The sequence below is a fragment of the Pseudopodoces humilis genome, chromosome 23, assembly GCF_049639895.1.
Source record: "Pseudopodoces humilis isolate 2021_Gansu_Grassland_sample_001 chromosome 23, ASM4963989v1, whole genome shotgun sequence".
Lineage (NCBI taxonomy): Eukaryota > Metazoa > Chordata > Aves > Passeriformes > Paridae > Pseudopodoces > Pseudopodoces humilis.
The window spans coordinates 4,269,009-4,294,997 of NC_142222.1; the positions used below are offsets into that span (position 1 = coordinate 4,269,009).

Consider the following 25,989-nt stretch of genomic DNA (forward strand, 5'->3'; position numbering starts at 1 on the left):
ATCCCACCCCCAGATCTCTGCTGCTGCTGCTGAAGCCTCCCCTGCACTTCATGGACACTGGGAGTTCTCAGAGCCAGCTGAGTTGCACCAACCCCACAATTTCCTTGGCCCCGGGCTGGATCCAAAAGTGATTCCTCTTGCCCTGGGGCAGAGCTGAGCTGCTCCCCAGCGGTGCCCATGGTGTGGGGGGCTCAAAGGGAAGGGACCCCCACGCCGGTCAGGGTTTGTCACTGCAGTGGTGCCTGGGGAGGGGGCAGGCATGGCATGTGCAGTGGCATGGTGGCAGGAGGGCGTTCCCGTGCCGTCGCGCGCCGTTGTTTCTAACCCCTGTCTCTGTTTGCATGGTGCATGCTGCCCTTTGCAATGCAGACGCCGACGAAGGTAAAGTCCCGTTCTCCGCGTGTATCTCTGGCTTCCCCGTCCCCTGTGCCACCCTCATCCCGCTTCCGTGTCCCTGTGTGTCACCGTTAACCTGCTCCGTGCGTCCGTGTCTGTGTCTGCCTGGCTGCATTGCAGCTGTGTCACCAAGCAGGGACATGTCCTCACGTGGGGTGGCTCAGAGCCTCAGAGGTCCCTGGGTAGTGGTGGCAGTGGTGGCAAAGGGTCTGTGCTCCACACCAGCGTGGCTTCAGGCTCCGCCCTGCAGCAGCACAAAGCCATTCACCCCTATCTCCTCTTAGACCCCAAATATCTCTGTCTCTTCAAACCCCAAAACGCGTGTTCCCACTGTGCCCATCATCCCCAACCTACTCTGTGGGTCCCTATGATCATCTCAGGCCTGTTTGGAAACGCTCCCCATTTTTGGGGGTGCCCTGCCTGGCCCTGAACCCCCTTCTCCACCCTTCAGCTGGGAGGAAGCAGTTTGCACGGCACGAGTGGGCTCAGAAAGCCGCGTACCTGCTGGGCTGCAGCCTGGAGGAGCTCTCCTCTGCCATCTTCAAGCACCAGTCCAAGGGCACCCTGCAGCGCTCCACCTCCTTCCGCCAGGGCCCCGATGAGTCTCCCCTGGGGGACAGTGGCACAGGTAGGGTGAGGTACAGGGGGGACAGTGGATGGCCCCGGGGGATGCCGGGCTCGAGACACTCAGGCTTGCTTTGTCCAGGTCCCAAGCTGACGGCGCTGGAGTGCCTGGAGGCCATGGCAGCTGGCTTGTACTCCGAGCTCTTCACACTCCTCATCTCCCTCCTCAACAGGTATGTGCTGGTGGGGCAGCAGGAGAGCAGGGGGAGTGCCTGGCAGCACCCACTCACCCCACTATGTCCCTTTGTGCTCCCCCCAGGGCGCTAAAGTCGAGCCAGCACTCGGTGTGCTCCGTGACGGTGGTGGACACCCCTGGGGCACAGAACCCCGAGCTGGCGGGGCAAAGTCGGGGAGCCACCTTCGAGGAGCTCTGCCACAACTATGCCCAGGAGCGCCTGCAGCAGCTCTTCCACCAGCGCACCTTTGCCCGCGAGCTGGAGAGATACAAGGAGGTACCAGGGACACCCAGGGCTGCCATTGCCTCCTCCACTCCTGCCCTCCCATATCCATGTGAACAATTCCTGTGTGTCCCCCCTGATTTCTTACCCAGTGGTCACTGGACCAGTCAAACCAAAGCAGTTCTGACATGATCTCAGTGCCCAGGACTTTCCCCAGGGCTCCTGAGATAGCTGTGGAGCACAGCACAGGGAGGCTGGGCTGGGAGGTGGTGGAGTGGCTGTGGGTGTTGATGATCTCGGCACTGACAGCCCATGGGGACCCTTCCATGTGTCCTGGTCCTCCCTTAGCACTCCACATCACTCTAAACCCCATCAACCTTGATGGGCTCTCACTCCCTATCACTGCTACTCTGCAGTGTGGGCACTCACCTGCCTCTGTTCCCCCTCACCAGGAGAACATAGAGCTCGCCCTGGCTGATGCTGAGCCCAGCTCCTCTGGCTCCATAGCTGCTGTGGACCAGTCCTCACACCAGGCACTGGTAAGCACCTTCCACTCTCCCTTCCAGCCTCATCGTGGCAGCAGATGGGCAGCTTTTTGGCATTTTGGTGGTAGAGGGGAAGGAAAGAGGCTGTCCTGAATGCTTGGCCATGAGAGCATGGGTGCAAATGTGTGTGCAGCCCACATACCTGGGTGCACTCCCCAGCATGGTTCTCCCTCTTGTCCTGGGAGCTGCCTGTGCTGTGGGCAGGGGGCCTGGAGACTGTGTGTGATTTCTGGGGTGCTCCAGTCCTCAAAGTGCTCTGGTCACCGGGATGCTCTGGTCTCCAAGGTGCTCAGGTTCCTAGTGTCCATGGATCCCCAAGGTTCTCCCATCCCTGGGCTCCTCTAGTCCCTCCTGGAGAAGGCTGCAGAGACCAGGGCTGCTGGCACCATCCCTGTGCTGGGTTTCAGCCCAGCACTGCATTCCTCACCTCAGTGAGATGCACTGCCAGAATGTCCCATATGCACTCTTTCCCTTCAGGGAAGGGAATCACTAAATCCACTAGTCAGGAGTCCTCTCATACCATGTGAGGTTGTGTGCTCCCTGGGTGGCCCAAAGCCCTGTGTCACCCCGTGTCCCTGCCCTGGGGGACCCTGGTGTGCCAGACTGGCTCCCAACATGGTGACCCTGCAGGTGCGGTCTCTGGCCCGCACGGACGAGGCGCGGGGGCTGCTGTGGCTTCTGGAGGAGGAAGCGCTGCAGCCAGGGGGCAACGAGGACACCTTGCTGGAGCGGCTCTTCTCCTACTACGGACCCCAGGAAGGGGGCAAAAAAGGTATGGAGGGGGGCCTGGGACCATGGGGATGTGTCCATTAGACCTGAAACAACCTCTCTAGTGGAAGATGTCCCTGGGGGCTTGGAATGAGAGATCTTTTGGCCTTCCAACCCAAGCCGTTCTGGGATTCTGTGACATGTCCCAGTGAAACACTGGTCCCCAGGGCTGTGCCCACTGGTTCTGTGTTTCCCTGCAGGGCACAACCCGCTACTCCCCAGTGACAAGCCCCGGCACTTCCTCTTGGGACACAACTCAGGGACCAACTGGGTGGAGTACGACGCTACGGGATGGCTCAACTACGTCAAGCACAACCCAGCCTCCCAAAACGCCTCCGTCCTGCTGCAGGAGTCCCAGAAGTGAGCAGGGTCCTGGGGTGGGAGCATGGCAGGGGGGAGAGGTGACGCTGGGGGGTGACATGCTGTCTGTGCCCTGCAGGAAGGTGATCAGCAGCCTGTTTTCTGGGCGCGGTGGGTCGGCGCTGGTGCTGTCGGGCTCGGTGGCGGGGCTGGAGGGGGGCTCCCAGCTGGCCCTGCGCCGGGCCACCAGCATGCGCAAGACTTTCACCACCGGCGTGGCTGCCGTCAAGAAGAAATCCCTCTGCATCCAGATCAAGCTGCAAGTGGTGAGTGAGGGGATGCCGAGGGGGATCCCCACATCTGGCTGGGGCATCTCTGCACGTCACTGCTCACCCTGCTCTGCCACACCCACAGGATGCCCTCATCGACAGCATCAAGAAGTCCAAGCTCCACTTTGTGCATTGCTTCCTGCCCAAGGCGGGGGGCAGCGGGGACCCCCAGGCTGTGCTGTGCCGGCGGGTGAGTGGCAGCGAGCTGGAGCTGCCGGCAGAGCACTGCGAGGCCGGGCTGATGCAGCTGGACGTGCCCCTCCTGCGTGCCCAGCTCCGCGGCTCCCGCCTGCTCGACGCCCTCCGCATGTACCGCCAAGGTGAGCCCTGGCACCAGCACCAGGGGATGGACAACACGGAGGTCCTGGCTGCATCTTCTCGCTGGAGAGCCAAAGACCCCCCAGGAATCCCTTCAGCACGTGCCTTTGCTCTGAACTGTGGAGCCTCTCCCCAGGGCGGTCCTATCCCTGTCCCCGCTCTCCTGCTGGGCTGTTATCTTACACTGGGGACAGGCATGGCCTTAATTGGGCGTCTGCCTTGGTGCCACTGGTTCCTGGCAGCAATCCCATTGGCATCCAGCCCCTGTCCCACTGGAACGAGAGCCTCTGGGTTGTGCTCAGCAAAGCATTTATCGATACATTGGCTGGCCAGCCACGCGGCTGAGGGTTTATTGCTTGGAGGCTGGACCCTCCTGCCATGATTGGAAATCTATGCCACCTGCACACCTCCTGCATCGATGGCTGTGACCCACAGACCGTGCCGGGGTCAATGTCCCCATCAATACCTCATTGTTAATTAAGATATGGAGGCTCAGTGCTGGAGTTGGCTGTGGCTCAGAGTGGAGCCAGATCAGGACTTGCACAGGCAACACGTGTCGCTGCTCTCCCCCTGAGGAGGGATCTGGCCGCTTTTTTCTCAGATCCCAGCCAAAATTGCTGGAGGATGCAGCCAAGGAAAACCTCCCGGGGAGGCCGAGGGCATTCCAGCTATGCCTGACCCCATGGGGAGCTTGTGTCACATGGGCTGACCCTGTCAGCTTTCCCAAAACACGAGCCCCAGCGTGTCAGGGCACGTGGGGCTGTCCCTGGCCATTCCCTGGGCATCCACACAGCCCCACTCTCCCTTGCTTCCCCAGGTTACCCCGACCACATGGTGTTTGCGGAGTTCAGGCGGCGCTTTGATGTCCTGGCCCCACACCTGACCAAAAAGCATGGGCGCAACTACATTGTGGTAGATGAGAAACGGGTACGTGCCCCATGTCAGAGTCACTGCTGCAGTCCAGAGTGTCCTGCACTTCAAAGTGCCTGGCCCTGACACCTTTCCCTCCCTGCAGGCAGTGGAGGAGCTCCTGGAATCGCTGGACCTGGAGAAGAGCAGCTACCACATGGGCTTGAGCCGGGTATGGTGCCTGACACCAGTGGGTGTGGGCAGAGCTGTGCGTCATGGCACGGTGGGACAGCAAAAGGGCAGCACTGTTTGCTCCCACCCACAGCATTCCTCCTGCCTGGGGAATAAAACCCCATGGTGGGACAGGACCAGTGGCTGCAGAGGGGAGAGACACATCCCCACCAGCGGGAGGGTGGCACGACGTAGCTGGAGGGATGCAGGTACCCATCGCTGTCCTGCTTCCCTCCCACAGGTGTTTTTCCGGGCTGGATCACTGGCCAGGCTGGAGGAGCAGCGGGACACACAGACCAGCAGGAACATCACCCTTTTCCAAGCGGCGTGCAGGGGCTTCCTGGCACGGCAGCACTTCAAGAAGAGAAAGGTTCGTCCCAGCGACTCTCCCCTCCCTGCTCTGCTGCACAATTTCGCCTAAAATGGGCAGTGCAGCCTTTCTGCGCCTCCTGGGCCAGCACCTCCTCCTCCCGCCTCCCCCGGAGCTGTGGGGGGCCAGGGGGAACCGGGGGGCCAGGGGGAACCGGCAGGGAGGCTGCTGGGCATCGCCGTGGAAGGATGAAGCCGCACTTCAGCTCCTACTTTTATCATTAGAGAAGGTGTAAAATAGGCATTTTACAGCGCCTCACCTTCCCGGGATTAGCATTTAGAGGGGCTGGAGAGGATCAAACAGCAGATTTGCTGGTGCAATTAGCCCAAGTGCTAACGAAGGGAAGCATGCTGGGGTGCTGGCAGGGATGCTGAGCACCCGTACACTTTGCTTTGCCCTGCTGGTGGCCCCGTGCTGACCCCACACCCCGTGCTGACCCCGTGCCCTGCACAGATCCAGGATTTGGCCATCCGGTGCGTGCAGAAGAACATCAAGAAGAACAAAGGGGTGAAGGATTGGCCCTGGTGGAAGCTCTTCACCACAGTGCGACCCCTCATCGAGGTGCAGCTCACCGAGGACCAGATTCGTGGCAAAGACGTGGGTATCCGTGCTGGAGCATGCTGGAGGGCTTGGGGGAGCCTTACTCTTGGATAGGGCCCTGCAGTGGGGTGGGATGCAGGACCCCCATGGTGGGGTCACATGCAGAAGGTAATGGTGGGGTGGGATGCAAGACCCTGCAGTGGGGTGGGAAGCAAAACCCAGGGAAGGGTGGGATGTAGTATCCTGTGGTATGTTGGGATACTGGATCCCACAGTGGGTTGGGATGCAGGAACTCATGACGGGGTGGGACACAGGACCACGTCTGCCTGAGCCCCGTCAGCGCCAGGCTCGAATTGCTCCCTAATTTGTGAATCAGCATGTCAAGAGCTGGCTGTTGCTTGAGCCCAATTACAAGCGTGGAGAATGGAAATGAAACCGTGTGCCGAGAGGCAAATGCGGGGGCTCCATTCGCACTGGCAACCAGACACTGGTGCACCCGCTGAGCACGGAGCTGCTGCCTGGCTCAGCTTTCACCCTGACCTGCTGGGGACAGGCACCTGGGTGGGGGTACCTGGGCAGGAGCACTTGGGCCCCCCTGCTACCCCCCCAGCCTATGCTGGGACCGGAGGAAGAGGGAGGAAGATGTCAGCAGCCAGACATGCTTCCACAGCACTGGCTGGTGGTCCCTGAGCATCCTGGTGGGCCCCCTCCCTCCCCACCTGGGATGGGTGCACCCAAATCCTTCAGCAAGCTGCTGATGGTAGATTTGCTCCCACCTCCTCTCCCAGGGGATGTGGGTACCCCTCTGCAGCTTTTCTGGGACTGCCTGGTATTTTGACACCATTTATGGGGTTGAAGTGCTCACGACAGCGGAGCGGGTTGGGGAAAGTCCCTGCCCAGCCCTTGGCAAGGGAGAGGAGCCCCGGGGAGCCCCCACCCTGCCCATCCTGCGCTGGGGGGTGCTGGGGAGGGGCAGAGAGCTGCCAGCCTCCTACCCGCCAGCCTCTTCCCTGCGCCTGCCCCCTCCCTCACCACCCGCTCTGTTGCAGGAAGAGATCCAGCAGCTGAAGAGCAAACTCGAGAAGGTGGAGAAGGAGCGTAACGAGCTGCGGCTCAACAGCGACCGCCTGGAGAGCAGGGTAGGTCTTTGCCGCTGCTGGGATGGGGTACGGTGCCGTGCCAGCCTGGCCCAGTCCATGGTCCTATTGTCCCTCCCACCCCCAGATCACAGAACTGACATCGGAGCTGACGGACGAGCGGAACACTGGCGAGTCTGCCTCCCAGCTGCTGGACGCTGAGACAGCTGAGAGGCTGCGGGCTGAGAAGGAGATGAAGGACCTGCAGGTAAATGTGCCTCTTCCTGGCCTCGCAGTGTCTCGTGTCCCCTTCAAGCACTCACCACAGCCACGTCCCCTCCCAGGCCAAGTACGATGCCCTGAAGAAGCAGATGGAGTCGATGGAGATGGAAGTGATGGAGGCTCGGCTCATCCGGGCAGCCGAGCTCAACGGGGAGCTTGACGATGATGATTCAGGTACTGTCCTGCCTCCAGTGCTGGCTGCTGGCACACCCTGCAGTGTCCCATTCTCCCTGTGCCACCCCCACAGCCCCTTGGTGACCACATTTCCACACACAGGTGGCGAATGGCGGCTGAAATACGAGCGGGCAGTGCGGGAGATTGACTTCACCAAGAAACGGCTGCAGCAGGAGCTGGAGGACAAGCTGGAGGTGGAGCAGCAGGGCAAGAGGCAGCTGGAGCGCAAGGTGAGTGAGGGCTCAGCTCTGGGGACTCCCTGGTCCTCTCAGCATGGCTAGGACAGCAGGGACATGGTGGCATCCCAGAGCCCTCACTGCCTGCCCCTGTCTGCAGCTGGCAGACCTGCAGGCGGACAGCGAGGAGAGCCAGCGGGCACTGCAGCAGCTGAAGAAGAAGTGTCAGCGCCTGGCTGCTGAGCTGCAGGACACCAAGCTGCACCTTGAGGGACAGCAGGGACGCAACCATGACCTGGAGAAGAAGCAACGGAGGTGGGGACCATGTGCTGACTGCGAGGGGAACACGGCACGCCTCTGGCAAAGTGGCATTACCATTTTAGCAGGGATTTGGGCACCTCACCAGCTCCTACTTGGCTGAAGTGTCTCCAGCGGGATGGGGCTGCCTGAGTTGGATGTGTTTGTTGTGGAGGGGGATCCCCATGCCCTTTTGGGGGGCCCAGAGCTTAGTGATGCCATGTGGGGTCATGCTCCATGGTGGAGGTTGCTAAGTGCCCTGTATCTCCACTCAGCACACGCTGCCATCCCGTCCCCTCTCCCAGCCCCAAAGTTTGCTAACGTTATTAAGCAGCAGGGACGCTTTCATCTCATTATGGTAATGATCACACACACAAATACAGCGAGAGAATCCAATCTAATTAATTTCAATTTCCGCGGATTGGAGTCTATGCTAATGCAGCTGTTTATTACCCAGCACAAGGAAAAATGAGGATTAGCTGCCGAGGTGTTTAATGCAGGTCACAAACTCAAGCACAGGGTTGTTTTCCAAGCCCCAAAGGCAGTGATTTCAGAGCAAACCCGGCTGATCCCATCCCAGGGGCACTGGGAGAGACTGCCATGGTGCTGCTTGGCTACAGGCTGTACTGAGCACTCCTTCAACAGGGGCTCCAGGGGGTTGTGTGTCCCCTTTGGGGATGGGACTGGTGCCATGTCACGTGGAATCCCAGCACTGGGATGCAGCTGTGGGAGCCAAGGTGCCACAAAAGCCCATCTCTCCTAGAGACCCCTCCATGTCCTCCTTGGTGGGTTTGGTGTGCCCTTGGGGTAGCCAAGCCCCTGCCATTGGCAGCCACAGTTCCATGCTGGTCCTGGAGAATGGCTGAGGTGCTGCTGGGGTCGGTGCTGCACTCCCCATTAGCAGGGAGTGAAGGTGTCACAAGGAGAGTCTGAGTGACTCGTGCCACCGTGCTGGCAATTAAAGACTCATCACCAGTGTGTTTCACACAAGAACCCAGCAGCACACTGCCCTTCCCAGTGCTTGCTGCTGAGGGAAGGGGATGCGGGGTGCAGTGCCCCTGGCATAGGGCAGAGGATCAGTCCCTGGGGTGCTGAGTGCTCACCCCACTCTCCCCATGCAGGTTTGACAGTGAGCTCTCACAGGCACATGAGGAGGCACAGCGGGAACGCTTGCAGCGGGAGAAGCTGAGCCGAGAGAAGGATGTGCTGGTGGCTGAGGTCTTTGGCCTCAAGCAGCTGCTGGAGGTGAGTGGCCCCCAGACCTTCCCCAGCCTCCCAACCACTGGGTGCCTCGGGCTGACAGTGACCCCGTCTCTTGCAGGACAAGGACTCGGACATCGCAGGGCTGACACAGAAGGCAGAGGCGCTGGAGGCAGAGCTGCAGGACATCTCCTCCCAGGAGTCAAAGGATGAAGCCTCCCTGGCCAAGGTGAAGAAACAGCTGAGGGACCTGGAAGCGAAGGTCAAAGACCAGGAGGAGGAACTGGATGAGCAGGCTGGAACCATCCAGATGCTGGAGCAGGTACAGCAGGGAGGGGCGAGGTTTCTGGGTGGGGTGGTTTCATGCAGGGCTGTTATTACCTGGGCCAGGCTTGCCTGGGAAGAGGAGGCGGTCGCCCTGAGCCCAGCGTCAGGCCCGGCATCACCGTGGCCGACACGGCTCCCGGCCCTCCGTGCCATGGCCCAGCAGGTCACCATGGGGCGGGCAGCCCAGCTGGCCTCAGAACGGGGGGTTTTCAGGGTGAGTGGTGACTGGAGAGTGCCATGGAGGGGTACCCACATCCCCTTTGCTCTAACCACATCCCCACCATTTGCAGGCGAAGCTGCGGCTGGAGATGGAGATGGAGAGGCTGCGGCAGACCCACGCCAAGGAGGTGGAGAGCCGTGATGAGGAGGTGGAGGAGATCCGGCAGTCATGCCAGAAGAAGGTAGGGCTCTGCTGTGGCCCCTTTGCCCAGGAGGGCCTGGGATGCATCCCCATGCCCTGGCCGGGTGCTGGGAGCTGCCAGCCGGGCACCGTCACGCAGCACCCAGCTCCCATGCAGCCAACCACAGCCCAGCTACACCGGCCCAGCGGGTCCGACCAGTTCTTCTGCTGCCCAGGCCAGTGCATGCCAGGCTCTGTGCCTCTGGTTGTGCAAACACCCAGCTCGTGGGGTCACCCAGTGTCCCCAGGGGACACGTGAGGAGGGGGGTCATGACCCCTCCCCGCCACCCTGACCAGCTGCCCCCTGGCTGTCCCCAGCTGAAGCAGATGGAGGTGCAGCTGGAGGAGGAGTATGAGGACAAGCAGAAGGTGCTGAGAGAGAAGCGGGAGCTGGAAAGCAAGTTATCTGCTGTCAGTGAGCAGGTGGGTTGAAGGGCAGCTGGGCACCTGCCTTGCCTTGGGGACCTTGAGGTGGCCATGGTGGGGAGGACACCCCTCTGGCATGGAACCATGGCGAAGTTTCCCCTGCCACAGGCCAACCAGCGGGACTTTGAGACAGAAAAGCGCCTGCGCCGGGACCTGAAGAGAACGAAGGCGCTGCTGGCTGATGCTCAGATCATGCTGGACCACCTGAAAAACAACGCACCCAGCAAGAGGGAGATCACCCAGCTCAAGAATCAGGTGTGCATCTAGATACTCCTCATACTGCAGGCATTGAGGGACACAGGGTGTCCCTGTTCCCTGGCCAGGCACTGAAATATATCCCTGCAGCTGGAAGAGTCGGAGTTCACCTGTGCAGCCGCTGTCAAGGCCCGCAAATCCATGGAAGTGGAGATCGAGGACCTCCACCTGCAGATCGATGACCTTGCCAAGGCCAAGGCAGCGGTGAGTGGGTTGTAGTTGTGATGAACCATGGTGGGGCCATGCCCCATTTGCACCAGGGTGGCCCCATGCTGTTTGGAGTGGGTTTGGGGGGTGAGTGCCCCATTCTTGGGATGCGCTGAGAGACATGTGTGGCTCCCTGCAGCTGGAGGAGCAGCTGAGCCGTCTGCAGAGGGAAAAGAATGAGGTGCAGAGCCGGCTGGAGGAGGATCAGGAGGACATGAATGAGCTGATGAAGAAGCACAAGGCAGCTGTGGCCCAGGTGAAGGGGAAGCAGCAGCTGCAATCACTCCACCCACTCAAGATGTCTCTCTTGGAGCCAGCACAGTGGGATCCCCACTGATGGCCCTGGTGTGTCCTGCAGGCATCCCGGGACCTGGCACAGATGAATGACCTCCAGGCACAGCTGGAGGAGGTCAGCAAGGAGAAGCAGGAGCTGCAGGAGAAGGTGAGGATGCACCCTGAGTGAAGCTAGGGCAATGAGGAGCACCCAGAGACCTGCTGCCCACACCATGTGGGGCCCTCTGCACTGTGGGGGTGCAGAGCAGTCCAGTGGGAAGCTCTCCATCGGGATGGGAGCAGCATGGCCAGCAGCTCTCCTCCAGGACAGCATGGCAGGGGGGCAGGGTGATTGTGGTTGAGGCTGAGGCTGTGCCCTCTCCCGCAGCTGCAAGGTCTGCAGAGCCAGCTAGAATTCCTGGAGCAATCCATGGTGGACAAGTCGCTGGTGAGCCGGCAGGAGGCCAAAATCCGCGAGCTGGAGACCAGGCTGGAGTTCGAAAGGACGCAAGTCAAGCGCCTGGAGGTAGTCATGGGGCTCTCCCTCTGCTCCAGCTGGGACAGAGGTGCAACAGGACCATAACAAAGCTTCCTGAGGGTCTGCTGAGCACCTCCCCTCCCCAGGACCCCCCACGCTGCAGCCCTCCCCCTCTGGCAGCCCACCCCTGTCTCCACAGGGAAGGCTCCCTGCAAGCACTGATAACAGTAATCCACCGCCCAGCTCGGCGAAGTGCTGCTCTTTCCCTGCATCGACTTAGGGAAATTATAGACTCCCCAGTCCTGCGAATGCAGCCTGTTTTATATTCTGCCTCCGCAGCTCTGCCAGGGAGCGCGGCAGCTTAGCTCTCCTCTTCATATTTTCCAAGCTATTATTTCCTTCCCCACTCTCTCTGCCGGGGCCATAAATATGCAGCGGCTGGCTCAGTGGCTGGGGAAGAACGGGAGCTATTTTTTCCCTACGTTACATGTTTTAATTACTTCACACACAGTTAAATCTATTTTTCCAATTCAACAAAGCCCTTGCTGTTGTTCTGCCCATTCCCTGGCCCTGGGAGGGGGTGGTTTCTCCTCCATCTCCTTGTGTGAATTGATGGGAGTGGAATCCATCCTCGCATCATCCCCTGGTGGGTGTCGGGGTGAGGGTGGACCTGCAGGGTGAGAGGTCCGTGGGGGTGTTTGGGGTGACCCCGCTGCTTGGCAGAGCCTGGCCACGCGGCTGAAGGAGAACATGGAGAAGCTGACGGAGGAGCGGGATCAACGCGCGGCCGCCGAGAACCGGGAGAAGGAGCAGAACAAGCGGCTGCAACGGCAGCTCCGCGATGTCAAGGAGGAGATGGGCGAGCTGGCCAAGAAGGAGGCAGAAGCCAGCCGCAAGAAGCACGAGCTGGTGAGGCACCCATGGTAGGGCCAGGCAGGGGACAAGGGGGTGTTCCCTAAGGAATGTGGCTCATACCACTCCCTCCCTGCAGGAGATGGACCTGGAGAGCCTGGAAGCTGCCAACCAGAGCCTGCAGTCAGACCTGAAGCTGGCCTTCAAGCGCATCGGGGACCTGCAGGCAGCCATCGAGGATGAGATGGAGAGTGACAGCAATGAGGACCTCATCAACAGGTGAGGGCAGCTGGGACCGGCTCCCACGCATCCCTGGGGGTCACCGCTTACCCTCGCCACTTCAGAAATGCCATGGAGACCCCTTGGCTCTGCCTGGCCCTGGCAGGATGCTGTCTGTGCATCCGTCCATGCATTGTGCACACGTGCATCTGTCCATGCATTCGTGTCTGTCCATCTGTGCATCAGGCACCTGTGCACACAGGCATCGGTCCGTGCATCTGTGCATCCATCCCTCCGTCCACCATCAGCCCCCATGAGTTTCAACCACTTATGGAGGTGCATGAAATGCATCCAGAATCCTGCCAGCTGGCTGGAAACAGCCCAGGGAGCCCCAGGAGCCAGGGCAGCACAAGCTGGCAGGAGGTTTGGGATTGCTGGGATCCAGCCCAGCCCAGGATAGAATTATAGAATCATCCAATTGTTTAGGTTGGGAAAGACCTCTGAGATAATCGACTCAAGCCATTAACCCAGCACTGCCATGTTAGCACTAGATCATGTCTCCAAGTGCCACATCCACACATTTTTTTATTGTTTCCAGGGAATGACTCCACCACTTCCCTGTTAAAATGCCTGACCACCCTTTTGGTGAAGAAATTTTCCTTAATACCCAAGCCAAACTTCCCATGGTACAACTTGAGACTGTGTCCTCTTGTCTTGTTGCTTGTTCCTTGGGAGCAGTACCTGACTCCCCTGGCTACAACCTCCTTTCAGGAAGTTGTAGGGAGTGAAAAAGTTCCTCCCGATCCTCCTTTTCTCCAGGCTGAGCCCCCCCAGTTCCCTCAGTTGCTCTTCATCAGACCCTTCCCCAGCTCTGTTGCCTTTCTTTGGATACACTCCAGCACCCAACCTGGGATGCTGGGATCCAGCTGGATGCAGTCCCACTCCAGGGGCACAGGGCAGCCTCACCTCCCTCCCCTGACCCTTCCCCATAATTTAATTTGCCCACATCTGTTTCCTGCCCACTTAGTATTTTTATTTTTTTTCATTTTCCTTTCATTTGATTTCTTTTCTGTTGTGTTTCTCCCCCCCTGCCCCCTCCAACCCCTCCCAGTTTGCAGGACATGGTGGCAAAGTATCAGAAAAGAAAGAGTAAACTGTGAGGAGCATCTCTTTCCTTCCTCCCCTAACCCCCACCTCACCCCCAGGGGCCGGGGTCCCGCATGCCACTGGCCCAACTCTGCATGCCCTAACAGCACCCACGGCGCGGCACAGCACGGCACATAACCACATCCCACGCATGGGGACGGGATGAGCCCCTGGGATGGGGTGGGGGGTGATGCTCTGCCGTGGCTGATGACAAATGTGTCAGCATGGGGCAGCAGTGGAGCCCTGCTGCCACTAATTAATACCCCTGTCCATGGTCGCTCCTGCAACCCGGGTCCTGCTTAAACTAATGGCATGTTTGCCTGGACATAAACTGTGTTTGATGTGGAGCTTAATTCCATTGATCAGAAAACCTTAGCTACCCCCAGAACTTGTTTTCAGGGCTTGTTGGGGTTTTTTTGGTGTCATTCTGTGGTTTTTTTGTTGGTGAATTTTTTTCCCCCCAAGCCCAGTGTTCCTGAGATATTTTGCAGAGGAGGGAGATGCACAGGATGGAGAGGAGCTCATTGCTCTGAATTTAAAAAGAGAAGGATTCATATACAGGGTCTATCCCAGCCTGTCCCTTGTGCTGTTTGCCTTCGTTCCCAGGCAGGGAATAAGCCCCAAACCAGGTGGATAAAAGGCCATTTAAGATCCTGTGATACATCCCATCCTTTCCTTGGAGTGGCCTGGTGGGAGCAGGGTGGCAAGAGGGGACCACACTGCTTCAATTTCCGTATAGATCCCAAGGGTGCTACCATAGCCCTAATGAAAGCAGTAAGCAGTGAGGTATTAAGAGAGATTTATTCAGGGATGCTTTTAGCGTGGAGGAATGGATTTTGCAATGCAGACAGCACCTTCTTTCTAAAGGCAATCAATATGGTTACGAGCGGCCGTTATAAATTAGACGGTTTAAGCCAGATAGGGCTTTTTTTACGCTGGGACGTAAATCAGGGGCTCTCGGGCATGGCAGGGCTGTAAATCTGCCCAGTGTGCTCCTGCGCCCGCCGTGCGGGAGTCGTTTCTGTTCCGCCTGCTAAACTCCTGTTTACCCGGGGCCATCAGCATTGCTCTTCCTCGCTGTAAGTCTGCACTCGATGGTGGCCTACAAAATGAACCCACTTATTTCCTTCCCAGTCCTGGAGCTGGAAATCTCCCGTGTTTCTGGAGCTGTGCCCTGCCTGCTGCCCCAAAGCCAGGCCTTGCTGTCTCCAGCTCTGGAGCCATGCAGTGACAGGGAGATGTTGGGCAGAAGGTGCAGGAGCCCCTTGGGCAGCCACAGGGGTGGTTTGGGGGTGCTTCAGGGAGCCCTTGGCTTGCAGGTTGAACCATGTGTGCAGATTATGTCCCACAGATGAGGAAGAACCATAGGAAGGGGTTTCACCCATGTCAGGGTACACAGGCAGTGAGTACTGGAGAGGTTCAGTGACTTCCAGTGCACTTCCATCTCTTGAGCACCCAAAAACTCACTTGCCCCTTGCTGACCTCTTGCTTTCTTCTACCCTCACCCGCACCTCTGGCAGCGATGGTGACTCAGATGTGGACTCAGAGCTGGAGGAGCGTGTGGATGGGGTGAAGTCTTGGCTCTCCAAGAACAAAGGCTCCTCCAAAGCGCTCTCAGATGATGGCAGCCTGAAGGGCAGCAGGTGGGTGCAGGGCTGGCGGGCACAGGGCTGGTGGGCAGAGGATGGGCTGAGCTGTGCTGGGACATGGACAGGGTTCGTGACTGCCCACGGGATGTGGCGTTTGGTGATGTGTTTCCACCTGGTGCTTGTGTGGATGGCCAAGGAAGGGTTAAGCAGCTCTGTCTCCACTGGCGACATGTGTCCCCTACCCAAGGGAGCCTCCCTGGTCCCCCTTCCCTCATCCCACCCTGAAGGCATACGAGGCATCCACAGCCTCTACCCCATCTGCCTCCCCAGGGCTTGCAGTGCTGGGCTTTAGCTCTGTGCAGCATTCCATCACTCCAGGATTGATTCCCTGCTCCATCCTGCTCTTCTCTGTAGCCCTACCCCATCCCTCCCCACACCTCTCAGAAAATGTTGGCAGAGGCGGGGGCCATGCCCAGGTGCACCCACGGCATGGGGCAGGGGCACACAGCCCCGCTCCCCTTCCCCTTGGAAAACACTTGCCTGAGTGCAGATTGCTTTTATCCAAACCCAATTTCCTAGCAGGGCTCCAGGAGTCCCAGGGGACTCCCTCCCTCTGCCGAGCAGGGGGGAAAGATCTGAGCTGGTTTCTGTTAATTGGTTTAATTTATTCAGCGGTGCAGATGTAAAACATTTTGTTATTGGAGATAATTCCACCTTTTCTGAAGTCGGGAATCAAACACAGCGGCTCCAGGTAGCCGACAATGAAATAAATTGAAGGTAACACTTTAAAGGGGAATCAAAGTGCTGGGCTAGAACAATTCCCACATTTACATGACATTTTTTCCACGATGCCATTTCCCGCTGACGCACATTGCCGAGGCCGCCTCTCCCGGCCCCTCCTTCGCCCGCTCACCTCCGTGTCTCTCTTGTCTCCCGGTGCGTGCGGGGCCGCGGTGCCGCGGTGCAGGTCAGCCCCTCCGGACGGCCCCGAGCCCGAGGAGCGGCCGGTGTCGGTGTTGAGCTCCCTCAGCTACAGGAAGCGGCCGGGCCTCAAGGACTCCATAGGCGGCCGCGGGGATGAGCAGACGCTGTTCAGCGCCCTGGGCGAGCGGCCGCCTTCCCCCGAGCGCCCTCCGCGCAGGGCGGCCCGCGGCGGCGAGCCCCAGGACCGGGCGGCCGTCATCACCCGCGCCTTCGCCGACGCCAGCGGCCGGGCTCGCCAAGGGCTGGACAAGCGCTGGTCCCTCTCGACCACCGACGTAGAGAAAGCCTCTGTCGCCTCCGCCCCAGTGAGCCGCGTCTCCTCCGCCTCCTGGCGCGGGCTGGAGGACGGCGATGATGGGGATGAGGGGTGCTCGGTGCTGAGCTTCGCCCTCTCCAGCCCCGGCAGCTTGCGGAGCCGGCGCGGGGGGGCCGAGGACCGCCCTGAGTCGCGGCTCTCCCTGGCCCGAAGCCGCCTGGATGAGGCGGACGAGAAGTCCCGCGGGCAGCCCCTCCTGGGGCGCAGCTTCTCTGTGCCCCCACGGCCCCGCAGCGCAGCGTCCGAGGAGGAGGGTCCTGGGGACCCCCGTCCCGTGCGGCACCGCTCCTACCTCGACCCCGACCTGGAAGCCGCCATCCAGGAGGTGCTGAGCTACCGCCCGCTGCAGGCCGGGGGCTACTCCAGCCCCGAGGCCGACTCGGGGGACGATGGCCGGAGTGTCAGGAGTGTCCGGAGTGTCCGGAGTGCGGCCCCTCTGGGCGCCGCTGACCGCCCCTCCGGCAGCCTGCGCCGCTCCGCATCCGCCCTCGACTTCTCCCGGCACAGCTGCCGGTGCCGCAGCAACTCGGGCTCCTCAGAGGAAGAGGAGGAGAGGAAGAAGAAGAGCTCCAAGAAGCATGCCAAGAAGAGGAGGAAGAAATCCAAGAAGAAGAAGAAGAAGCAGCAATCATCATCCGAGTCCAGTTCCTCCTCCGAGTCCTCCTCCGGCTCCACCAGCTCCTACCGCAGCACCTCCAGCGTCAAGAAGGGCCCGAGAGGGGCGGGGAGCGAGGAGCCGACACGTCCTGCTCGGGACAAGAAGGAGGAGAAGCAGCGGAAGAAGCAGGTGGACAACCTGATGATGAAGTACCTGTACCGTCCCGAGAGCGACTGAGGCAGGAGGTGGGAGCGGTGTGTGCCGTGCAGCATGAACCTCCCCGTGTGCCACTAACTGCTCGCCCTAACCCTCTCCTGACTCCTGCAGTTCTCCGCCGGCATGGGGCACCCCGGCATGGGGCAGCCCTCTGTGTGTGCCTGCAGCAGCCCTGCTTTGGGGTGCTGCAAGGCGTGCTCAGCGCATCTCCATCCGTGGGGAGATCCCCGGAATGTCCTCAGCAGGACCGGCAGCTGCCCGTGCTGCAGCGTGTGCAGGATTAGCAGCTGCGGGACGCCAGGGAGTGCTAATCCCCTCCTGGCTCCCCAGCCATCGGCCAGGACACATCTGGATTTATTCCTTCAGGAAATTTTTAAGGGTTTGATGGGCAGTGCAGCCCCCAGGAGCAGAGGAGAGTGGGATGGGTACTAACACGCACCCACTGCAGTGTGTGAGCATGAGGGGAGACAGCACCCGGAGTGGGGGGACCCAGATTGGGCTGCTGGAGCTCAGAGTGTCCCTGTGCCCTGTTGAGTACCTGTGACAGAAATTCGGGGTGTGAATGGCATCAGCCTGCAGGACTCTGGAGCTCTGCATGCTGTTTGATGCAGAGAGGGTGTGTTTGGGCTCGTTGGCAGTGATTTCAGAGCGGGCTTTGGCCTTTCTGATGGCTTGAATAGGAGAATGGCTGGGGGAAGGGAAAAGAAGCCTTTTGGAAATGTGGTCACCTTGGCCTGCCTGACCCACAGGAAGGGAAGACATCTTGGGGTGCCAGGGAGCAACACCCCCAGCACCCAGCCTTGGGCTCGGGTACAACCAGGACCCTCAGGGTGTCTGGGAACACTGGTGTTGGCATCCAGAGCCGTGAGCCATTTCCTGGGCAGGCACAGCTCGGCCCCACTGCAGAGCAGGGGCTAGCTCAGCACAGCGAGGAGTTGTTTGCAGTGAGGCATGTCCCAAATATCTCAGAAAGAATAAAAAAAGGAGGCAGTCAGGGCTCCATCCAGCTGGTTGCCAGCGTGCTGGCTCACCGCAGCTCCAGCTGCAGCCGGAGGGGAGTTGTGCTCAGCAGCCAAGCCATGCTGGGGACATGGAGCCCCTTGTCACCCCCTCTAACCCCACTCTCTCCCACAGCCCCACGAGCTCCCGGCACACCTTCACCTACGACAGATGGGACGATGAGCAGGACGCCGGGGACAGCACACGTCGCTCCTCCCGCAGCTCCCCCAGTGCCAGCGAGGCGGAGAGCAGGGCTGCCGAGACCCCCGCCTAGCCCCCAGCACCACTTCCCACCGCCCCGGGAACGCTCAGCTCCGGGCAGCCGGTATTCCTTCTGCGCGGGGTGGGGGGACACACCCCGGCTCCAGCCATGGGAGAAGCAGCCCGGCCGGCTCGCTGGCTGCACCCCCACCCTCCACCTCCTGTCTGTCCTTGGTGGCGGAGTCGGCTGCTCCGGCACCCGGGATTTATTCCTCAGTGCCTGCTGGCTCCTTGTTTTATAACTTAAACCCCCCCCCGTTCGGCGCCCTGCCGTCCTCTTACACCCCTTTTAGTTGAGCCAAAGATGTCTCTCGCTGGCCGGGCCCTGGGGAGCAGCCGCCTGGCAGCCAGGAAGGGGACATGGGGACAGGGTCCCACGTGCCCACCAGGTTTTTGTCACCACCCCAGCCCCTCACCTCTGCCTGGCTGTTTTGCACTAGCCCAGCTGTGCATCTTCCCCCACCCCCCTTTACTTTCAGTATGAAAATAAACATCATTTCTGGCTGGTGATACTGGCTGCTGCCTGCTCCTTGTGCCTGGGGGGGTCTCCCTCTTTTGGGGAGGTGTTTGCACGGTGAAATGTATCCAGCCCCAGCAAGGATGCAGGGCTTCATGGAAAGGCCAAGTCTGCCCTCTTCCTTGAACCTGCTGCACCCATGGGTGCTGGGGAGGGGAGGTAGGGGGGGAAAGCCCTCGTGGGTGCCAGTGCTGAATCATTTATCAATCTTCATAAATATGCAGATGAGCAGCGGGACAGAGCCTCTGCCTGCTGGCATTAAATAATTAACACGGAGGAGATGATGATGTGCATTGCTGGCTGCCTGCACGGCTCAGCTTTGGCCCTGGCCGTGTGCTGTCCCCGTGCCACGTGCTGTGCGCTGCACCTGGCCCCGGGGACACCCTGCACCCTGGGGACACCCCTCACTCCTTGGCAGGTTGTTTCCCTTTCCCCACCATCTCTTGGAAGCACACAGGCCAAGCTCGGTGCTTGCTGCCATAAAGCCACGCTGTGCTAATGCGCTTTCATTAAGTGGGAGCGATCTAATGATAATAAAATGGCACATTTAACATTAAAACATTTAACTTGACTCCTAAGCGAGTGTGTCTCTCCGCGCTGCTCCAGCTCCATCTTCATGAGGGTGACAAAGCTTCTTAATTTGTTCCCCAGGAGTGGGTGCTTGGTAGAGATGGCTTGGCACTGCATGGCATGGGGGTGCTGGGGCGTGGGGAGGCAAGGTACCAGGGTGCAGGGGTGTGGGAAAGCAAGGATGCAGAGGTGCTGGAAGGGTGGAGCGTGGGGATGTGAGGATGCAGGGTGTCTGGGGTGTGCATGCAGGAATGCAGCATGTTAGGAGTTCCCCAGGGTTCAGAGAGATGGAGATACATAGGGATGGAGGTGTACTGGGTGTGAGGACACCGGGATGCAGGGACACAGCTGCAGGCCAGTGCAATGCCGTGGGGGCACGTCTGGAGCCCCACCCCTACTGTGCAGCCCCAAGCACGCCGGGGAAACGAGTGATGGCAAAGTGGGCCATGTCATAGGATGGCTCCTCACCCAGGCTCAGCTCACACAGCAACTTCCCCACCACTGGTGCCAGCTTGAACCCATGGCCTGTGGGAAGGAGAGGGAAGGTGGGGACACAACCACCCCCGTGACCCCAGGCAGCTCTGGGGTGCTGAGTTGGGGGGGTGGCTGCCCTCGCCTACCTGAGAAGCCGGCGCCAATGACGATGTTGCTGAACTTGGGGTGCCGGTCCAGGATGAAATCTTCATCTGGAGAGTTCTGGGGAGCCAGGGTGTGAAATGAGGAGACATGGTGGAGAAGGGGTCCACCTTGGGGTAGGGGAAGGCTCAGGACCCTGGATGTTTGGATCTGTGCCCTGGGGAGGGTCTCACCGTGTAGAGGCAGGTCTCCATCACTGCTGGCTGGGTCTCCAGCCTGGGCAGATAGCTGCTGATGAAGCTGCTCAGGATGGCGATGTCAGGGCAGGGAGCACTCGAGGAGGCCTGATCCCGCTTCTCTGGGTCAGTGGGGCTGCCGTGGTGGCAGCACACCTGGAAGATAACTGGTCAGGGTGGGCTGGTTAGGGTATCCCCCCACCTTCAGCTGTGCCCTGCTCACCTTCATCAGACCTGGGTACTCAATGGAGGGCAGCCCATAGATACCGTGGGGGACTTGGCTCAGTCCCAGGGTCAAGAAGCAGGGACTGACATCACTCAAGCCAGTGCTCCCAGGCTGCTTCTCCCTCCAGTAGCAGACATCGATGCGCAGGGGCTGGAATCACAGCGTTAGCTTGTCACTGTCGGACACGATATGATTCACATGGATGCAGCTCGAGGTGTTGTGAAAGAAGAAGGAAGTTTATTTGTTCTTTCAGTATTTATAGGTTTTCAACAATGACCAGGGATTGGATAGTCAGGTTACCACTTTCCCAGACTCACTGGCCATGAGAGACATCCATCAAAAGACCTATCTTTAATGGAATGTATAAACACCTATGTTTATAGTTACTTTCTTGGGAAAGTGGCTAGAAATTGTGAAAGCAGTATCAAAAGGCCTGATTCTTAGGGCGACATTAGCTCTGGCCACGATTGTGCCCCCTGTGCCACCAACCCTTACCTGCAGCGGCAGGCAGAGACCCAGTTGTTCCACGAATGCACCAGTCCAGGCTCCAGCCGTGATGATGAGCCGGGGGGCTTGGTACACCCCAGCAGTGGTGGTGACAGTGACCATGGCCCCAGGTTTGATGTGCAGCACCTTCTCCCCATCCCGCAGGGTGCCCCCACGTTGGCAAAAGACCTCCTGCGTGGGGAGGGTGATAGGAGGTGGCTGCCAAGGGACTCCCATCCCATCCCATCCCATCCCATCCCATCCCATCCCATCCCATCCCATCCCATCCCATCCCATCCCATCCCATCCCATCCCATCCCATCCCATCCCATCCCATCCCATCCCAAAGCATTCCATCCCCTCAGCAACACTTACCTGCGCTGCCCGCAGAGCCCGGTCAGCGAAGAGCACCCCGGCGGTGCTGTCCAGCACGGCCACCTGGCCAGCTTGCAGCTGGAAGCCAGGGAAGCGCTGGGCCAGCGCCGCGGCGTCCAGGACCTCGTCAACACCAAGGCTCCTCCTGCAGGCCTCCAGCTTGGGATCTCCCGCCGGCCCCAGCAGCACCAGTCCTGTCTGCCTGCATCCCACCAGTCACAACAGCTTGCCCTGCTTTCCCCATGTTTGTTTTGCCCCTGGGGGAAACTGAGGCACGGTGACACCAGTGATACTTGGGATGTGCAGCACCCTGGTGCTGGGATGTGGGTGACAAGGGCAGAGTGAGATGCATGGGAGGGTCCGGACACTGACACACTCTGCCCGCTAAATACAGCAAGCGCCATCGGCCCTGACCCCAGCACCGGAGGATCATTTAAATCTTCATTTCCTTAATGACATTTCCTTCATGGGGCCCCATAAATTATCAGGAATTGGCAGCTGCCTGCCAAGGAAGCCGCATCCCACCCAAAGGTCACGGACTCCAGTCCCGGGGGGAGGGGAGGGTGCCTGTGCCCCTGTCCCCATCACCTGTAGAGGGTGGTGCCGGTCTCGGCCTCCAGCTGCTGCCAGAGGCGGAAGCTTTCGGGCATCATGCGGGAGTAATACTGCTGGGGGTAGGCGCTGCGGATGATGCGGCTCTGCCCATGCGAGCTGCCCCGAGAGTGGGGCAGGAGGAACTGTGGGGCAGAGAGGACATAGGGGTGACCACAGACATCGCCACCCTCAAGGCCATGTGCACCAGCACGGTGCGGCAGAGGGCACCGTGGGACACAGCCTGTGCTGTCAACCACGGCACCGGGAAACAGCAGGAAACGCTGGGGACAGGGGGTTCTGGCACTGGGAACTGCAGTGCCTGAACAGCTCTGCTCTGTGCCGCGGTGGAGGGCAGCCAGGTCTGCAGGCACCCACCCCAGCCTGCTGGGAATGAGGACATGGCAGAATGGGGTCACCATACCTGCTCCAGCAGCAGAGTGTCCTTGTGGCGCTGGGCCAGGTGGTAGGCAGTGAAAGAGCCCTGGATGCCGGCCCCAATGACAATGACATCGTAGGTGGACTTCTGGGGCTGGCTTGGGGCAGCCATGTTCGCCCTCGTCCCTGTTTCTGTCTCTGTGGCCGCCGGGAGGTGAGCCAAAGGGAGGAACAGGGCAGAGTCCAGCCAAGCCAAGCGGGTGGTGGAGCCTTGGCCACCTTCCAGCTCTGTCACCAACCAGGGGACCCAGGGGCACACAGAGGCCTGGCTACCTACCTAGGTATCTTCCTACCCCTTGGGGCTGGCCGGGCACATTCTCATTCCCCCACCAACACCTGGTGCCACCAGGGTGGGCAGCTCAGCTGCTCAGAGTGCTTGGGTGGCATATATGTGAAGGAAAACTACTTCCAATAAATCCCCCTTTCCACTGGTTCCAGCTATGGTGGGACACAAGGCTTCCATTCGTGTGCCAATGGGAAACCCCACCTTGCTTCCAGGCAAACAGGGCCTGTTTTTTTCTCCGGCACAATTTATAACAGCCATAAACCATTTTGTTGCCATCTTTTGTTGTTATTTTTTAACAGGAAATAGGGATGATTTAGGGCTCGCCAGAGCTGCCAGGATGCGGTGTGGTGCATTTTGCAAATCTGTTAAATTTTGGGGTGTGACTGGGTTTTGGGGACAATGCCCCAGAGTGGGGGATAACACAGACAGGGGCTGCCAGTTTTACCCACTGCTGCCACTGCCCTGTGCTGCTGACACCTATTTAGGGGAATTCATTTACTCTGGCTTCTGTGGTGTAAAAAAGCATTATTTACTGGTTAATTGTCATTATTATGAAATGTTAAATACCATTATTTATTTTGCCACTTGCCTCTGGTGATGAATGAAGCACTGGGGAGCACTGGAGGCTTCCACCAGGTCATAGGGACACCCCAACATCGTGCAAAGGCAGAACTAGCAGCTCATAGCAATGGGGAAGTGACAGAAGGAGGATGGGCAGCATGGGCAGAGGTTGGGGTGCCCCCCGACCTCTCATCCACCCCTCTGCCCATGACCACTGCTGCAATGAGTTTATCCCAGTCTCAGCATCACCACGATGCCCAGGGCTCTGCATCTCACAGGGCCCTGTTAAATCAGCACATCCTCGCTCGCCTTTGATGCTACAAATAATTCAGCAATTTCCCTGGGTTTCAAGCTGACTTTTTTTTGCTTTGAATAGCCCCTCTACTTGCTCTTCCTTTTTTGCTGGAAAGATGAAGAATAATTAATTATCCATGAAACATTAAATGGTAGAAATGAACTCCTCTCCCTTTAGCAGTGTGGTAATAGAACGGATGGAAAAGCCTTGCTTGTGAGGTTACAGAGATGATGAAACCTTTGGTGGGATACAAATCACCATCCCCAGGGCTCTGTGGGGTCCCTCAGGCCGTTGCTTTTGTTCTGCAGGTGATCCCAAGCAGGGCTGAACCCAGACATCAGGGAGGTCTGCCCCCCCAAAGCCCAAAAAGCAGCTGCAGGACCTCAACTTGCCTTAGGGTGAATTTTTGGGGGTTCCCCCCAGGCCTGTGCCAAGGTCTCCCTCATCCCTGCCATGTCCTCTTCACCTGGCTTTATACTGACTGGAGGCAATGCTTGTGGCAGCAAGAAATCCATTTCCCTAAGCAGCCGGTGTGGGTCAGGAGAGCTCAGTAAAAATGAAATATTCCCTGTGTGGGCTGGGTGGATGGATGGGAAAACTCAGGGCTGGCAATGGCATGGGGAGGGGGAAATAGGGGCTTAGGGAACTGCCTGGCACAGGCTGTGAGAGCTTCTCCAGCTCAGATCCACATGGCACTGGGGAAATGTGGAATGAGGAACTTCGGCCAAGGCTGGGCAAGGATCAGATGCAATTTGATGTGTGCTGGACTCTGCACCCACTGCACCTTTTTTGTCCCCTGTGCGCTGGGAATCCCATCATCCATCTGTGTCGGCCTCATTCTTCACCAAGCACAAACTGACACTTAAAAAAGAATTAGGGAGCAATGCTGTTCCCCGGGGAGCTGAGGGGAACACAGCATCTTTCTCTCCCAGCTGCAACATGCTGGCTCCACGCACGCTCGCACCCATTTTCCTCCCCAGACCTCTCCATTCCCAATCCTTTGATGGCACCTGCAAAGAATTGTTTGTTTTCTGTCAAAAGCAACAGCGGCTGCAGGCAACCCCTCATTAGCAGTCCAGGTACGTGCCTGGGGAAGCATCAGGCAGATTAAAATTATTTGAATATCATAATATTAGAAACTTCAATTTGGCCTCAAAATGCTCATCTTCCGAGCCTTACCAGGGCTTTGTTGCATTAAACATTGATGATGCTACCGGTGGATCAAAGTTTTGGGTTTAGAGCTGAAAGTGCTTTGTGGGAGAGCCGGCAGCACCCCCAGGATGAGAAGGATCCCAGCATCGCTCCCAGGCCCGCTCCCACCACAGCCGTGGGGCTGGTGGCACAACAGAGAGTGCCACGTTGGTGGCACACAGCCCATGACGTGGGGCTGGCTGCTGCTCTGCTCTTGGCTCCCCATGCCAAGCCACGCCATTCTCCATGGCAGGAATGATGCATGTCGGCAAAGCAGGACCTGGGATTAAAATTAAACCCCCACCAGAGCTGGCTGCGTGGGCTGTGTGTGCAGCGGGGCTGGCCAGGCTGCAGGGGATCCGGCGAGGCGAAGCCATCTGGGCTTTTGGTGGAATGGGGAGGGGGTTATTAAACAAAGAGATTTTTTAATATATTTTTTTTTTTTTAACACCCGCAGGATCCGTCCATCAGCCAACATGGAGCTGTTCGGTGCCGGCGCCAGCACCATCTGCCCACTGCAGGGCTGGCTGCCTTCCGAGACTCCGAGGCAGGAGGCTGGGGAGGGGCTGTTGGACCCCCACCATAAAGAATACTGGCCCCCCTCTGTGCTGTTCCTGGTCCAGGTGTCTGCTTGGGGGATGATGAGCCCGGTCCTAATTTGGGTTATTTAGAGATGGGGAAGGGCAGCTGGAGGGGCTGTGGTGAGAGTTCTGTAGGGTGAGGAGGTAGGATATGGTGAGGTGGGCAGCGAGCACCTTTCTCACAGCCCTTGGTGTCTCCCATCCCGAAGGGTCGCCGGGATTCGGGGAGGAAGGGGGGATTAGGCGATCCCCCTCCCCCAGCCTCCATCTCCAGCTTCAGCAGGCGCCGCACTCGAAGAGTTACGGCGTGGGGGTGGGGTAGCAGGGAGGAGCCCCCCCGCCCCCCCAGCCTGCGGGATTGGAGGGCGCCTCGCTCGGAGAGTTACGGCGAGGGGTGGGTGGGTGGGTGGGGGAAGGCCACCCCCCCACCCCCCTTCCCAATTCGTCCCTGGAATTAGCGAGCGCCTCACTTCCAGCGGCTCCCCCCAGCCCCGTCCCTGGGATTGGCGAGCACCGTGCTCGGAGCATTACGGCGGGGGGGGCGCTGAGGGGGAGGCGGGGAGAGCCCCCCCCGATCCTTGGATTGGCGTGCGCCGCGCTCGGAGCATTACGGCCCCCCCTCCTCCGCCGTCCCCGGTATC

The 25,989-nt window shown here is 59.3% G+C and overlaps 2 protein-coding genes across 18 annotated transcripts in view; one reads left to right on the top strand and one right to left on the bottom strand.

Moving 5' to 3' along the window:
- Nucleotides 1-18,929, top strand: part of MYO18A (myosin XVIIIA) — a 31,834-nt gene extending 12,905 nt beyond the window's left edge. For 11 of the 17 annotated variants that reach the window (XM_088066312.1, XM_088066298.1, XM_088066302.1 and 8 more), the window contains 33 exons: nucleotides 370-381; nucleotides 848-1,024; nucleotides 1,103-1,193; nucleotides 1,280-1,472; nucleotides 1,871-1,957; nucleotides 2,594-2,735; nucleotides 2,932-3,091; nucleotides 3,171-3,357; nucleotides 3,446-3,680; nucleotides 4,496-4,605; nucleotides 4,694-4,759; nucleotides 5,000-5,128; nucleotides 5,582-5,725; nucleotides 6,718-6,807; nucleotides 6,893-7,012; nucleotides 7,089-7,200; nucleotides 7,303-7,430; nucleotides 7,537-7,691; nucleotides 8,795-8,918; nucleotides 8,995-9,195; nucleotides 9,491-9,601; nucleotides 9,919-10,023; nucleotides 10,135-10,281; nucleotides 10,372-10,485; nucleotides 10,628-10,744; nucleotides 10,847-10,930; nucleotides 11,150-11,287; nucleotides 11,963-12,148; nucleotides 12,231-12,370; nucleotides 13,422-13,466; nucleotides 14,977-15,099; nucleotides 16,013-17,188; nucleotides 18,294-18,431. In XM_088066312.1, coding sequence (XP_087922438.1) covers nucleotides 370-381; nucleotides 848-1,024; nucleotides 1,103-1,193; nucleotides 1,280-1,472; nucleotides 1,871-1,957; nucleotides 2,594-2,735; nucleotides 2,932-3,091; nucleotides 3,171-3,357; nucleotides 3,446-3,680; nucleotides 4,496-4,605; nucleotides 4,694-4,759; nucleotides 5,000-5,128; nucleotides 5,582-5,725; nucleotides 6,718-6,807; nucleotides 6,893-7,012; nucleotides 7,089-7,200; nucleotides 7,303-7,430; nucleotides 7,537-7,691; nucleotides 8,795-8,918; nucleotides 8,995-9,195; nucleotides 9,491-9,601; nucleotides 9,919-10,023; nucleotides 10,135-10,281; nucleotides 10,372-10,485; nucleotides 10,628-10,744; nucleotides 10,847-10,930; nucleotides 11,150-11,287; nucleotides 11,963-12,148; nucleotides 12,231-12,370; nucleotides 13,422-13,466; nucleotides 14,977-15,099; nucleotides 16,013-17,180 — 5,141 coding nt within the window. In that variant the 3' untranslated portion in view covers nucleotides 17,181-17,188; nucleotides 18,294-18,431. Of the gene's footprint in view, nucleotides 1-369; nucleotides 382-847; nucleotides 1,025-1,102; nucleotides 1,194-1,279; nucleotides 1,473-1,870; nucleotides 1,958-2,593; nucleotides 2,736-2,931; nucleotides 3,092-3,170; nucleotides 3,358-3,445; nucleotides 3,681-4,495; nucleotides 4,606-4,693; nucleotides 4,760-4,999; nucleotides 5,129-5,581; nucleotides 5,726-6,717; nucleotides 6,808-6,892; nucleotides 7,013-7,088; nucleotides 7,201-7,302; nucleotides 7,431-7,536; nucleotides 7,692-8,794; nucleotides 8,919-8,994; nucleotides 9,196-9,490; nucleotides 9,602-9,918; nucleotides 10,024-10,134; nucleotides 10,282-10,371; nucleotides 10,486-10,627; nucleotides 10,745-10,846; nucleotides 10,931-11,149; nucleotides 11,288-11,962; nucleotides 12,149-12,230; nucleotides 12,371-13,421; nucleotides 13,467-14,976; nucleotides 15,100-16,012; nucleotides 17,189-18,293 lie in introns of all 17 variants that reach the window. The other 6 variants (XM_088066300.1, XM_088066313.1, XM_088066306.1 and 3 more) reach the window with 4 other exon arrangements.
- A 511-nt stretch (nucleotides 18,930-19,440) lies between these two features.
- PIPOX (pipecolic acid and sarcosine oxidase) lies at nucleotides 19,441-22,575 on the bottom strand. Its single transcript, XM_005525938.3, has 8 exons — nucleotides 22,421-22,575; nucleotides 21,994-22,142; nucleotides 21,406-21,607; nucleotides 21,040-21,222; nucleotides 20,542-20,694; nucleotides 20,316-20,474; nucleotides 20,127-20,202; nucleotides 19,441-20,031 (listed from the first exon to the last, which is right to left on the bottom strand). The coding sequence occupies exons 1-8, from the start codon at nucleotides 22,544-22,546 to the stop codon at nucleotides 19,901-19,903; spliced, it is 1,179 nt and encodes a 392-aa protein (XP_005525995.2). The 5' UTR covers nucleotides 22,547-22,575; the 3' UTR covers nucleotides 19,441-19,900.
- Nucleotides 22,576-25,989: the final 3,414 nt, after the last annotated feature.

Coding starts and splice junctions, on each gene's coding strand:
- PIPOX (XM_005525938.3), bottom strand. CDS start 22,546: ATGGCTGCCCCAAGCCAGCCCCAGAAGTCCACCTACGATGTCATTGTC. Junction 22,143..22,420: donor ACACTCTGCTGCTGGAGCAG/GTATGGTGACCC, acceptor TCTGCCCCACAG/TTCCTCCTGCCCCACTCTCG. Junction 20,475..20,541: donor AGTACCCAGGTCTGATGAAG/GTGAGCAGGGCA, acceptor GTTATCTTCCAG/GTGTGCTGCCACCACGGCAG.